Source organism: Panthera pardus, unplaced genomic scaffold, assembly GCF_024362965.1.
Source record: "Panthera pardus isolate Hobbes unplaced genomic scaffold, ASM2436296v1 HiC_scaffold_10, whole genome shotgun sequence".
NCBI classification, from domain to species: domain Eukaryota; kingdom Metazoa; phylum Chordata; class Mammalia; order Carnivora; family Felidae; genus Panthera; species Panthera pardus.
Window position 1 is genome coordinate 89,339,817 of NW_026526655.1, and position 14,167 is coordinate 89,353,983.

Consider the following 14,167-nt stretch of genomic DNA (forward strand, 5'->3'; position numbering starts at 1 on the left):
TATATATTCATGCAGTTCAGTTTACCAGGCCTCTTGCTGCTGCTACTTGCCAATCTGCTACTTGAAACCTAGTATATGCCCTCAAGTTGTTATTCTAGGTCTACTTTTCCTTAAGTATATTTTTATATCTCCATAGCCATCTTAGCATATAAATATACCTACTTCTCTCTAGGGTGATTGAGATCATCACACAAAGGAACCCACATATACTCTACTTTCTGTCAGTTCATTAAACACACACACACACACACACACACACACACACACACACACACACATTTACCGAGTGCAGCACACGCTGTGTGCGAGGTCATGTCAGTGCATCTCCATCACATCTTCAGCCTTCAATTCAGTACATTTTGACAAAATAGGGTTGCTTACTATGTGAAAGACGCTGGTGGGTGCCGTGAAGTATGATAGTATAATTAAGAGGCTGCTTCTGTTCACAACTGAGTTTTCTGTTTAAACTTACAGTCTAAACAAATACAAAATTTCGGTTACAATAATAGTCTCATATTGTAAAGTGAGAGTCATTTTCAGGCATAAAAAGACTAGATCAATGTGACTCAAGCCTAAATATTGTATATAAATCTCATGTTGACATAACTTCCATGAGACCATTTTAAAGTTACATTGAATTTTAAGAAAAAAGAGATCACGTATAATGAGAGTAAGTAATCCAAGTGAGGGTAGTAGATGACTTGAAGGAGAGAGGCTTCTTTTTTTTTTTTTTTAACTTTTTTTAATGTTTATTTACTTTTGAGAGAGACAGAGACAGAATGCAAGTGGGTTAGGGGCAGAGAGAGAGGGAGACACAGAGTCAGAAGCAGGCTCCAGGCTCTGAGCTGTCAGCACAGAGCCCGATGCGGGGCTCGAACCCACGAGCTGTGAGATCGTGACCTGAGCCAAAGTTGGTCACTCTACCGACTGAGCCACCCAGGCATCCCAAGGAGAGAGGTTTCTGAGATGGGCTGAGATTATATTATATGAAGAAATAGAATAATCAAAGAATTGGTAGTTGCAAAGCAAAGGCCATTGGCAAGAGTATAGCTACATAGGGAAGAGTCATGATGCAGCTGGGATAAATTGGGGCCGTAAAATCGGCAACAGAATTCCCCACATATTAAGGGAATTACCATGAAGACATTTTTTTCCAGTTTACCAAGTGGAATCTAAAATAGTCCTAGACCCTCTGTCCTAAGCCTTTTCCCTGATCCCAAACAAGTCACATAAGCAATGATCAGACGTGGGATGAGTTTATTGAAGTTGTAGCATTCTTTGAACTGGGGAATTCTTTTTTTTTTTTTTTTTTTTTTAATTTTTTTTTTTCAACGTTTATTTTATTTTTTGGGACAGAGAGAGACAGAGCATGAACGGGGGAGGGACAGAGAGAGAGGGAGACACAGAATCGGAAACAGGCTCCAGGCTCTGAGCCATCAGCCCAGAGCCTGACGCAGGGCTCGAACTCACGGACCGTGAGATCGTGACCTGGCTGAAGTCGGACGCTTAACCGACTGCGCCACCCAGGCGCCCCGGAACTGGGGAATTCTTAGAAATAGTTACCATCTGAGACAGATTGTTATGGGGGAGGGGTTTTTTTTCTGCACCCTCAATCCAAGTAATTGAGAAAGCTGGAGGCAAATATATAAAGGGGAGACTAAAAGAAAGAGAAAAGAGAAGCAAATGGAAAGAAAAGAAAAAAATAAGTCACTTTCTCACTGCAAGTCTTCAGCCCAGCAGGAGTCCAATCAAAGTTGTTGAGAGGGAAGAAAACTTTAAAATACATATGAAATAAAAGAATGGATTCAGAAAGATCCCATCTTTTGTACCAGAAAAAAAAAAAAATCTTAACAATATTATTTTGTTCTTTTAACTAAAATAGTTTTGGAAGTCCTGGATTCTTCCTGAGATAGCATATTCTGGAGAAGAGATTTTCAGTAGAGCATAAATGGAATCAGGAGTTGCATAAGTATAAAGTTACTTTGTTTTATTTCAACAGTTTAGACTCTGCAATAAACCATGGTGATGGGTGAAATTACCCAAGAAAGAGTACAGAAAAAAAAAAGTCTAAAGACAAAAAAAAAAAAAAAAAAAGAGAGAGAGAGAGAGAGAGAGAGAGAGAGAGAGAATGTTTATTGTTAGGGGATGAAGTGATTAAAAGAGTGGAAAAGAAAGCGAGCAATAAGGCAAAAGAGGGAAAAATAACCATTTCAAGTCCTCAGAAAATTACTGTCTCATGAAAGTCAAGGGAAGACCACTCCAGGAAGAACAGTGTGCCAGCGGTAAAGAATTTAGGAGGGATTAAAGCAGAGAACAGAATGTGCAATCGATGATGGAGATGATATTATTAATTTTTATCAATTTCCAGAAATTGCTAAAGACAGAAGCCAAATATAAAGAACGAGTAAGTGACAGATAATTAGAAAGTAGAGCTAGCATATTTAGTCTCCAGTGACAGAAACTTGGGCAATGAAGGGAAAGTAGGAAAAACAGAAATGTTGAGAAGACAGTAGAGTATAGAGGAAGTTTTCTTTAGGATAGGAGTGAGGGGGTACTCTACAAGTTCATAGGCAGAAGGGAAGAAACTGATAGGAAGGCAAGTTCCAGAGAGTGTAGTTGGAACTTAGACAAGGAAGAAACAATAGGGTGGAACAAGAAGAATAGGGGACCAGAAAGCAGATGGACAAAATTTACATCTTACATCAGGTATTCAAGAAACAGATCCTGGAATGAGAATTCAGTTCAGGAAGTAAGAGAGAAGCAGAGTAGGAAAGGGGAAGAGACAAACAAAGATTCAACTGTGAGCAAAAGTCTGGGTCTCAGCCTGATAACTTGTGGATCTCTGGAGTATAAGATTTACTTCAAAGCTTTCAAACTCCCACCCAAGGGAATTTTGCTTTCAAACTCCCACCCAAGCATTGGAAAGGGACAACCCTTGGGAGATATACACTCCCAAGATTTCTGACTCTCAGCACTACTTGTGAAAGAAGAGTTGTGGCTTAAGAGGACAGGTCCTCTTAAGAAAAGTGTCTGTAAGAACTGTAAGAGGCAAAGGACACAGAAACCGGGCACTGGAGTGCATAGAACTAGGAAACAAGATCTGAGAGTGTCTAGGCAGAGTACCAAGTGTATACTACAGTTGGGAACCACAGGTTAGATGTTTCCTACCTTTGAGATCTTTTGAAATATCTTAATCTCAAATACCTATGTCCTTTTTGGTTACTGAAAGGATGAGATGAGGTAAATTTAAGCGGGAACATTGAATTAGGAGAATTTCTCTCCCCCTTCTAGTTTTGGAGATGGAATGAAAAGATAGGATATGGCAGTAGAATATATTTTAACAATTAAATTACTGAAATTGAAGAAATTCATAAATGATAGTGTGAGTAAGGTTAGCAGCTTTAAATGAATAGGTAAGTTTTGCTGAAACTTGTGCTGAATAGAATATGAACAAAAAGATTTAAAGCAACATGAGTTTAGCTGGGATGGATTCCTAGAATCTAATCAGCATGTTTCTATGACCTTGAATAATAACATTCAGCAGTTTAGAAGTAGCAAGGGGAAAAAAAAGGAAAAAAAATGAGTCAAAAAGGGAGCGTGAGATGACAGACTCAAAGTTGAATTGTAATGGAATAACCTTTGGTTGCCAGTCAGGAGCTGAGGTCTAGAAGTTAGTGATGCAATCAAGGAAACCAAAAGCAGCAGATTAAGGTCAGAGTAAGGAGTTAGGACATTAATGACCAAGACAACTCAACAAATTAAAAGATGATTTTAGAATTGGTAAAATTGGAAATCGAGCTGTCTCATGTGTTACTTAAAATTAGTGCATGGCCTTGCTTATGTAAGGCAGAGGCAAAGGAGAGGTGGAAGTCCTTGGAACAGATGAGGTGAACCATGAACTGAGATGTTCACAAGGTCATCAACATGAGTCGTAAAGTCCCTAAGAATGTCAGCAGTGGAGGGAGAAGATGGCAGAGTTTTCAGTGAGTAGTAAAACAATTAAATAAATTTGGTAGTTAATTGTGATAGTGATTATGTGGTGGTACAAAAAATAGGATGTGTGAATTCATGCTGTAAATGTTTTGAAATAAGTGAGTATAACCTCAGAGAAAGTTGTCTTTCTTACTGAAATCTTCTTCACTTTAATGGCATTTATTTCCTCTGGTATCTCATGCAGTAACTCTTCTAGTCTATCATCTTTAACTAGTCCTTTTATTCTATCATCTTTAACTAGTCCTTTCAATGAAACCTTTCCCATTTCTTCCAAATAGCATCAGATCTCTGCTATTTGACTCCCCCACTGCCCCGCAAAAAAAAGAAAAAAACAAAAACAAAAAACACGTCAACTTATTTTTCTCTGCATGTTTACTTCTTAACTTAGAATAAAGAAGTTCTCTTCTTTCCAGAATTGTTAAAATTTATCCATAGCCAAATTCAGATTTTTTCCAGATTTCACACCATTTGCCTTCTCTTTGATATATTTCTCCATTGATTATCCACTCAAGACTTTATTTTCTCTGTTACTTTCTCTAAATCTGAGTTTTCTTGCTGTATCTAACCTATTCCATATACGTCCTTTGCATATCTCTCTCCTTATATGTCTTTGTATGCCATTCTCTCTCTTGCTATATTTACCCTTTACCATGTATTGTCATGTTTTGTTTTTACTTTAATTACTGCATTACATCCAAAATCACATCTTTATCCCTTCACTTATGTTTCCATTTTCCTTTAGAAAATCTTTATTTGATGGGGCGCCTGGGTGGCTCAGTCAGTTAAGCGTCCGACTTCGGCTCAGGTCACGATCTCGCGGTCCGTGAGTTCGAGCCCCGCATCGGGCTCTGGGTTGATGGCTCAGAGCCTGGAGCCTGTTTCCGATTCTGTGTCTCCCTCTCTCTCTGCCCCTCCCCCGTTCATGCTCTGTCTCTCTCTGTCTCAAAAATAAATAAACGTTAAAAAATTAAAAAAAAAAAAGAAAATCTTTATTTGAATGTCCACTGTTAGAGAAATTTACATATCCTCCTACCTCTGGTCTAGTGCCTTCGTTTTCTAACTATGGCATGTCTTTTTGCTCTGACAAGATTTGAAATTTACTTTAGACTTTCTGTAGTTTTTCATCACCTATTTCTTTCTTTTTTTTTTTTAACTTTTTTAGTGTTTGTTTATTTTTGAGAGACAGAGAGACAGAGCACAAGTGGGGGAGGGGCAGAGAGAGAGAGAGAGAGAGGGGAGACACAGAATCCAAAACAGGCTCCAGGCTCCAAGCTGTCAGTACAAAGCCTGATGCAGGGCTCAAACCCATGAACCCTGAGATCATGACCTGAGCCGAAATCGGACCCTCAACTGACTGAGCCACCCAGGGTCCCCTTTCATCACCTATTTCTATCTGTCACTAACTTCTGTCATATCTTCTCTCCAGATGTCTCTTAGATTTTCCATATCTTTCTCTTGCAACTTTGAGCTCAGCACTGATTCGGCTGGAGGAGCTCATTAAATGTTTTTGGATTTCCTAATTTTGAGCCCCCAGAACAAGATTTACATTTTATTTCACAAAACAAGAAATCTTTGACATATGTGGCATTCATTTAAATATTATTTACCTCCATACCTTCACTTCTACTTAAAAACATTTCTTAACTGTTAATTAAGTCACATGGATAGATATTTGTCAGGATTTATAAGAATTGATACAACTTTTAAATAAACATTTTCGGGAAATGTTTATTATACTTGGAAATATTAGTTTCTCCCTATACATTATCCACATTTTACTGACTTGAGTTCAGAAAAGAAAAAAGGCTTAAAAGTGACAGTCCATGTAAAAGTTATCCAAACATTGGTTTCTAGGTAATATTACATAGACATTTAAGTGTCAAAATTTTATCATATGAATAAAGTACAGCATTTTTATATTCTGTTTGTAGTTAAAGCATGGTAGGTGGTATTACCAGGGGAAAAGGTAACCATAATGGAGTAAATTAGCTGAATCCAAGATATAACTGTGCCTTGAAAAGTGGGTATGAAGCCTGTTTTGAACAATGGAGACTTGAAGTTTTTTTTTAAATGTTGCCAAATACAAAGTAGAAAGCATGTATGAATTTACTTCAGCTTGAAAAATTAGTTTCTACCTTCTATTGATTTTTTGGTAAGGCATCACTTCCATTTAAAAAATTGAAATATAATATATATTTTTTGTGTGAAAAACACTTTCTACAGTAGAAGCCACAGTATGTCACCATATGATACCAAAAAAGTTGATTAACTTCTTGTAGTATATTATATCTAAGTGAAACACAAATACTCTGATTTTGTTTTCTTTAGACACCATAGCTTAACAATAGTTTAACATCTGTTGAGATAGCAAGTGTATTGCATACTTTAACACCATATCTCAGAGTATGCTTTTATCTTAAGGCAAGATGACACATATAAAAATGAAGTAGAATTAAGTTTCATTTGCAATTGAAATACTGGTGCAACCAGGGTGTTAGTATATAAGATTAAGATACAATGATGGTCAAATAACTTGGAAACAGTTATACCCCAAATTATAGCCAGCTTTCTCTACAGGTATATAAGAGAGGCATATAGACAAATTACAATGACAAATGAAAGAAAAGTGTCACAGTATTTTTTACTAGGAATTTTCTCAAATATTATGCAAACACCCTTGTTTCAAATTTAGGTTTTGCTCACCTAATCTTTTACCATATGCTTTATCTTTATTCCTTAACATCTAAACATGAATCTTGGATCTTATTCCTCTTGCTAAAAGGAGGGAAGAAGGACTGGAAGTGATCAAGGTGCCCTGGGCTATCCTTGTAGCTCTTGGGTTGGTGGAGGAGAAAAAGTGTACAGAAAGGTCATGCCTCCTCCTGGTACACGAGGGGACTTTTGGTCTGGACCACCAAAGCCATGTTGAATGGAAACCAGAAATAGCCACACACAAATGCATGACTTTACCTTGATTTTTAAAGGGATCTGACCAATAAAACTGTGGTAAAGGGTAAAAAAGAAGTTTGCAAGATTCATTTCTCTATCCACCTGTAGAAATTGTCTCTGCTTCTTTCAATGTGGAATACCCAGGGTGGGTTGGATATGACTGATAAGACAGATCGGAGGTCATGAAACAAATCAGATATTTCTGTGTAATGTTTTAAGAATCAGCACATGAGTACTAGTAGTCTAGGCTCTAGGAGTCAAGGTATTAAATATTTCATAGGAAAATACATAAAGGGTAAACCTCAAATATTATATATTAGGGATACTATAAATGAATAAAATATAGACCATTTACTCAGGAAAAACACTATGAACATGTAAATAGCAAACCAATATCATATATGTACATAGACATGTATGTGTATATGTATATATTTGTTAAAATGAGAGGGTGTGCAATGATGCAGGGTATAAATAAAATAAGGGACTAAATATAGTGCAGGCTATAAACAGAATATGCTGTATCATTACAGATGCCAAATACATTTTTGTTTGTGAAGAATTTTTCCTCCTATTTCTCCAGTATTGGCTGGACTTACACATAACAATTGTGTCACTCAATATTGCAGAGTAGTGAATCAAGAAGGAATCTGATACAGAACTTAAGGATAACAGAAACCACAACAAGGCCTGTAGAATAAATGGTAAATATTGTTTTAGACTTAAACAGAGAAAGAGAATGACCCAGATGGCCCATATCTTTATTTTGGCTCAAAAGAAAAGTTAATTTCTGAAGTTACTTATAGAAATGACAACTTCTCTCACCATCGCACTTCAGTATTTTCAGTGTTGAAGCCTATACTTTTACGACTTAGAGACTTACACCTAGCAAGTTTTAAGTATTTCTTTTGGCATTTTTCTTAAGGCAAATCTTTACCCATTTGCCTCTGCCATTAAACAGTGAGTTTCACGAGGGTCACTGAGTCCAGTTCATTTTATATCAACAACTGCTAGCATTACATAACAACATTAATATTGGTTGAATGAGTACTTGACTGCACTGAAAGAATACATTTGAGAATCATCCACCAGACCACAGACAAAAATAAATAAATAAATAAAATAAAAAGAAGAAGAAAAGCAGTGTTCAAGGTTATACTGTCTCTAGACTCTTCCTTTTAACAGAGTGTTCCTCTATCTGTGCTTGAGTTCTTTTTATGTTATAGGAACCTCTAAGCAAAAGTAACACATTCAGGACTTGAAAAGTGATTTGGGATTGCCATGTAATGCTTTCTCAAAACAAAATTGCACATAAATGAAGGAAAAGGAAATGCAAAGAAGCACTCACAGGAATAGAGAAGGTCCTTCATTACAGCATATATCTCTCAGAGGGGATGCAGGATGCCATTTCATGTATTCGTGAAATGTATTCAAATTTTTATAGTATGTTATTTACATGTGCCTTAAAGATTGAGACATTGACGTGTTGGCCTATGAAGTACTCGATTAGTATGAGTTTTAAGTAATTCTAATGAAACTGCTAAGACATTGAAAATTACAAGCAGTTTGTCAAAAGCTCATGCTCACACAAAGGCTAGCTGCTGTTGTTCATTTGTAGGTTTGTTTGTTTTTTTGTATTTTTTGCTGATATAGTATCTCGCTATTGCCCATTGGTGTGGCAGAGGAATCTTTTCAACCAAGGCAACTGCCTATAAAAGAATTATATGATCTTTATTTTTGTGCCGGCATGGACATTTTTGGTTATCTCATCTTTGTTTAACATACATGATAAAGTATATAAATCATGCTGTCCTAGAAGGACATAAGAATGGAAAAGAATGGTGAGTTCATTGTAAAAATTGCAGCCCAGATCTGTGTTCAGAGGAAATAGTTTAGCAGTCAAATTAAGAATCTTAAACCCAAAGAAAATGATTGATTCAAATTAGTTTCTTTTCACTATTGTTCATATATCTAAAAGAATCACTCTTAATACTATTCCTTTTATGATAATTTAGACTTATTCAGTATTCTTTTTCCACCTCACACTTTTTACCCTTCCCCAGCAAAGCCAAAGCTTTGTTTTCATGTTAGTTTTATTTCTCAAAAAATATTTATTCGAAATTGGCATTGATAATATTTTGTATATTTTTCAACTTTAATTGTGATAGAAAAAGATTTGCTTTCCTTGATAAGTACACCTGCATGTAAAGTAATTCTGACATCAGTACACTGGTTATATGGTCAATTCAGTAAACTTTCGAAGACTATAAGTGTATCCTAAGCCTTTGGGAATTCCAGTGCTCCTAAATGGAATCCTTTGCCTATTTTTCAAATGTCAATAATTAATTGGACATTACTACTGGAACATAGTATGCATTCATTGCACATTTTCCTGCCACGAACTGTGTCTCATAAGACAATAAGGATATTTGTGTTATGATGATTTCTGACAGTATTCTTATAATCCTTCAAACCACTTTTGAATGTCCCATTTGTAATTTTTTTTTAATTTTTTTTAGCGTTTATTTATTTTTGAGACAGAGAAAGACAGAGCATGAACGGGGGAGGGGCAGAGAGAGAGGGAGACAGAATCTGAAGCAGGCTCCAAGCCATCAGCGCAGAGCCCGACGCGGGGCTCGAACTCAGGGACAGCGAGATCATGACCCGGGCTGAAGTCGGACGCTTAACCGACTGAGCCACCCAGGCGCCCCTGTAATTTTTTTTTTATTTTAAATCTGTAACTGTAAGCCTCTGTAAGTATGGAATTTACAGTTTAAGACAAATTATCCTGAGAAACTTCAGTTATATAACATAACATTTGATTTTGACAATTCTGAAAATTTCTAGGTCTGGGATAAACTTGAGAAGTATCTTAAGTGCTAGATTAACCAAGCTAGGGATCTAAAGGCAGTTTCCTTCATTATATCATACAACTCAACAAACATTTCACCACAGCAAATTTTGAACTCAAATGGGGACATCGGTCTGTAATGCTGCCACTGAATCTTAATTTCCGTGGGGTCTCAAAACCAGTGATAAGGATTTTCATTTATTCCCTTCATGAAAAAATCACACTTAGATACAAAGATCTATGTTCGTTAAAGATATCTCAAGTACATCTATGTAAATTACTATCTTAAATTATTCATAAGTTTCTCCCTGCAGTTTCATAAGCTTAGTGTTCTTTCTCTACATTTAGTTATAATCCCTGAAGGTTCTCACGGTGCTAATTCTATTCAATTTGTTATTTTTAATTTCGGTTTAAGGACCAAATAAATTACTCTTTTCCTGAAATTCATAAAATGTCGCTTAACTTTAGTAGGTATAGAATCTTTTAGTTTTATTAAGTTGATAAATTGTTTAGCCATAAAAGTGGTTTCTGTAGTCAGATTTGGCTTCATATATAATGATAATTTACCTAATCACTACTGAAAATTTGAGTAAAATCTGTACTCACAATAGTTTTATTTTGAGTAATTCTGGTTCTTAATTTTATTGTTATTCATCCAGGCCTCCTGCATCTAAGTAATACAGATTTAAAATGCAAAGGAACTACTAGAGAAAAAAAGAACGAGAGACTTGTTTCTTGATACTAGGGCTTTTTTCATGGCTTGTTCTGTGTTTTTTAAGTATGAAGATCTTTGTTCTAATTCCTTATACCTAAGGAAAAGTAGCATTTTATATGAGATTATTATATTATTGTATTATATTTATATTTTGTGAGACAACATAGAAAATACACCACAGGCCTGGGTTAGTAAAGCCTGAGTGAAGTTCCTGGCTTTGACCCTTTCTTACCAGCTGTGTGACTGGATCATTGACTTCCTGAGTCACAGTTTCCATAGCTGTGAGAAGCAGAGCTAAGTTTGTTAAATGAGTTGATTTGCTCTGTTCACTCAAAATATTTTTATTTATTTTTTAAAATAATATTTGTATTATTCATTTAGTACATCTGAAAGCAGATTACTATTAAATAAAAGGGATATTGTACATATTTCCTTTCATATTTAAACTCTGGAGTATGTTAGGGGTGCCTGGGTGGCTCGGTCTGGTGAGCTTCTCCACTTCGGCTCCCATGATCTCATGGTTCATGAGCTGGTGCCCAGTGTCAGGCTCTGTGCTGACAGCTCAGAGCCTGGAGCCTACTTTGGAGTCTGTGTCTCCCTCTCTCTCTGCCCCTCCCCTGCTCACATTCTGTCTCTCTCTGTCTCTCAAAAATAAATAAACATTAAAAAATAAATTAAAAAAATAAACTGGAGTATGTTAAAATAGATGACAACAATCAGACTGAATAAGCACCTGTCTGTCTTGGCTCCCAAAATGCCTCCTTCACAGTGTTATGCCCCCTGCCATTTTGACACAGTGATTGATTAGTCATTTTAGGAGCATTATTAAAAATTTTTCCTTAAAAAGTTAAATGGAGCAACAAATTTGGCCTCCCAGTTATTTTATTTTTTAATACAATGAGAATCTCCATTAAAGTTTAAAAATCTGAACTTTAATGAAAACATAGATTTTTTTATGGCTATTTCAACCTATAGCTAACCAATAAAATGCTAGTTGGATTTCTTGTACAAAGTTTTCCCTTTCTAATTTATAGACCATATAAATATGAATGAAAGCTTCTTCAGGATTAATATACTTGGAATTCTAGCCACACCTTCTTTTTCATCTGGTTGTGAAAGTCCAGCACATTTATTTTATACAGCATTTCCATGAAAAAAATCAACTTTTAAAATAAATCAAAACAATATGCGTAAAGGGAATACATATATTTTTATGTAGTTTAAGTATCTTTTTATGGATAAATAATACATTTGAGTGGATACAAAATATGAATGTACATCTTTGATTTTTCTATATGCAACCTCATTTTCTCATGTATGATCACTCATATATACGTATTCAAATATGCACAAAATACACATTCATTGTTGCCTGGATGAATCAATGATTGCCATATTTTTCTAAATTCTAATCACTGCTGTTTCCTGACAGCTAAATAAAAACTTCAGTGGACATAATTTCAAAAGAATGGATCCTGTTTATCTGAAAGCATGGATTTTGTATTGTAATATAAATATTATGTATGCTGAATGAATGAGCAAAAGAAAGCATGAATAATATGCCTTCTGTTTTTCCACATTTAGTTTTTTGACATGTTTTATTTCAGCATACTCTGGATTTTCTTTCTGTATTTCATTTTCTTCCATGTTCCATTTTGTATTACGTGATTACTATAATAGGAATATCTGCTTTTGTATGAATCTATGTTTTATGATTGCTTCACAAGATAACTTACAAAATTCAAATTAGAATGGTTACATTTATCAGTCTAATTGGACAGAACTGAAATTATAGTGCATTCATATATATATATTAATAAATATTTATCTCCCACTAATTTTTATTTTAAATTTTTTTCTAATTTCCTAGTGCTGTAGGTATAATAGTAGATGAAAATGAGAAAAGATCCCAGTCCTCATTGAGCTTATTGTCCAATGAGGGCAAAAAAACATTAATAAAAATAACACTGTAAAGAAATATAAGAACTATAACACTGTAAATTTCACTCTAATCCATGCAGAGTATAGGGTAAAATAATCAGAACACAGAAGAATTTTTGAGGGAAATGATGTTTGCAATGGGAACAAGAGCAAATTAGGCAAACAGGTTGGAGAAGAGCATTTCAGACAGGGAGTAGCCTATGCAAAGTATTTTGGAGGGATTTTGAATCCATCCTTGTGATTTCTATGAATCGTTAAATATTTTTTAAAATAAAAAAATTCTTTTTCACAAATATAAACACATGGATGTTGATTTCTAAAATGTATTATTTTTGTTCTATTGGTATGAATGTCACTGCTTTATTGTTAATAATATGGGTTTTTTTGTATTTATCTCCATATTACTATAAATCAACAATTTCATTTCAGCTATTTGTTCTGGACTGAATGGGGACAGATGCCCTGCATTGGAAAAGCTCGCTTAGATGGCTCAGAGAAGGTTATCCTTGTAAGCATGGGAATAACATGGCCAAATGGTATCTCCATTGACTATGAGGTGTGTTGGATTTCTTAAGTATTTAAAGCGCATTAACTGCCAACTTGCATTAATCCACTCTTAGTGTTCTCTTATTTTTTTAATAAACCACTTAATCCAAAACAGCTTGTAACATTACTTTTCAATCGATCTTTAGGAAAACAAATTGTACTGGTGTGATGCTCGTACAGACAAAATAGAAAGAATTGACCTTGAGACTGGAGGGAATCGTGAGATGGTGCTGTCAGGGAGCAATGTGGATATGTTTTCAGTTGCGGTCTTTGGGGCTTACATCTACTGGTCTGACAGGTAATTTATTTTTTCATAAGTATTTGAGTCTCAAAATGTTATTTCAGTGCCAGTTGCTTTACCCTTGTAGGATTAGCCATTCCCTAGCAAGGGCACAAAAAGGATCTCACAAAGCCATGTGATTTCCACAGAAAGTCAGGCACTCTTGCTATTCCAGGCTCAAGCGTTTCAATGTCACAGACTAAAGTTGGTTTCTTTCCCCTTCTGCTTGGCCATCTGTTATCTTCAGTTTAAATAACTGGCTTGATGTGAATTACTTAAAGATTGTTGATCACGTATGTCCAACTTTTTGTCAGAGCACATGCCAACGGGTCCATCAGAAGAGGCCACAAGAATGATGCCACAGAAACCGTAACCATGAGAACAGGTCTTGGAGTCAACCTGAAGGAAGTTAAAATCTTTAACCGAGTAAGAGAGAAAGGTCAGCATTCTTATAAAATAAATATATCTTACATTATTTCTCTCCTTTTTAAAAAATATTGATCAAAGTTAGAGATTCTTATATGAATCCAAAACCTCAAAACTGTATTTTTTAACATCTAATTTCCTATAAAAATCATACAGTAGTCTAATGAAATGAATACACAATAGTTCATACATAGATAGTTTTGCCTTAGACAGTGTATTTATATGGGCATGTTATATGCCTGGCATGCCTTCAGTATAGGTTTGGGCTAAGTAATGTAGAAAATCTTGATAAATATACATACTCGACAAAAAAATACAAAGCACAATTAGGATGTTAGAGAGTAAAAGTTGCCAAAGCTACGTATTTTGGGTTATGTTTTAATATATAAAGTGATATGGCTTCAGAAGGTTGCTATTGGTGTGAAATTTTTCTGAAGTCCTCAATCCCTTAAAATGTGTGTTTTGA

The 14,167-nt window shown here is 35.3% G+C and overlaps 1 protein-coding gene across 4 annotated transcripts in view; it reads left to right on the forward strand.

Moving 5' to 3' along the window:
- LRP1B (LDL receptor related protein 1B) overlaps positions 1-14,167 on the forward strand; it is a 1,871,086-nt gene that overhangs the window by 1,404,498 nt on the left and 452,421 nt on the right. For all 4 annotated transcript variants that reach the window (XM_053909160.1, XM_053909154.1, XM_053909157.1 and 1 more), the window contains exons 38-40: positions 12,879-13,005; positions 13,142-13,293; positions 13,590-13,714. In XM_053909160.1, the coding sequence (XP_053765135.1) occupies positions 12,879-13,005; positions 13,142-13,293; positions 13,590-13,714 (404 nt within the window). The remainder of the gene's footprint in view (positions 1-12,878; positions 13,006-13,141; positions 13,294-13,589; positions 13,715-14,167) is intronic.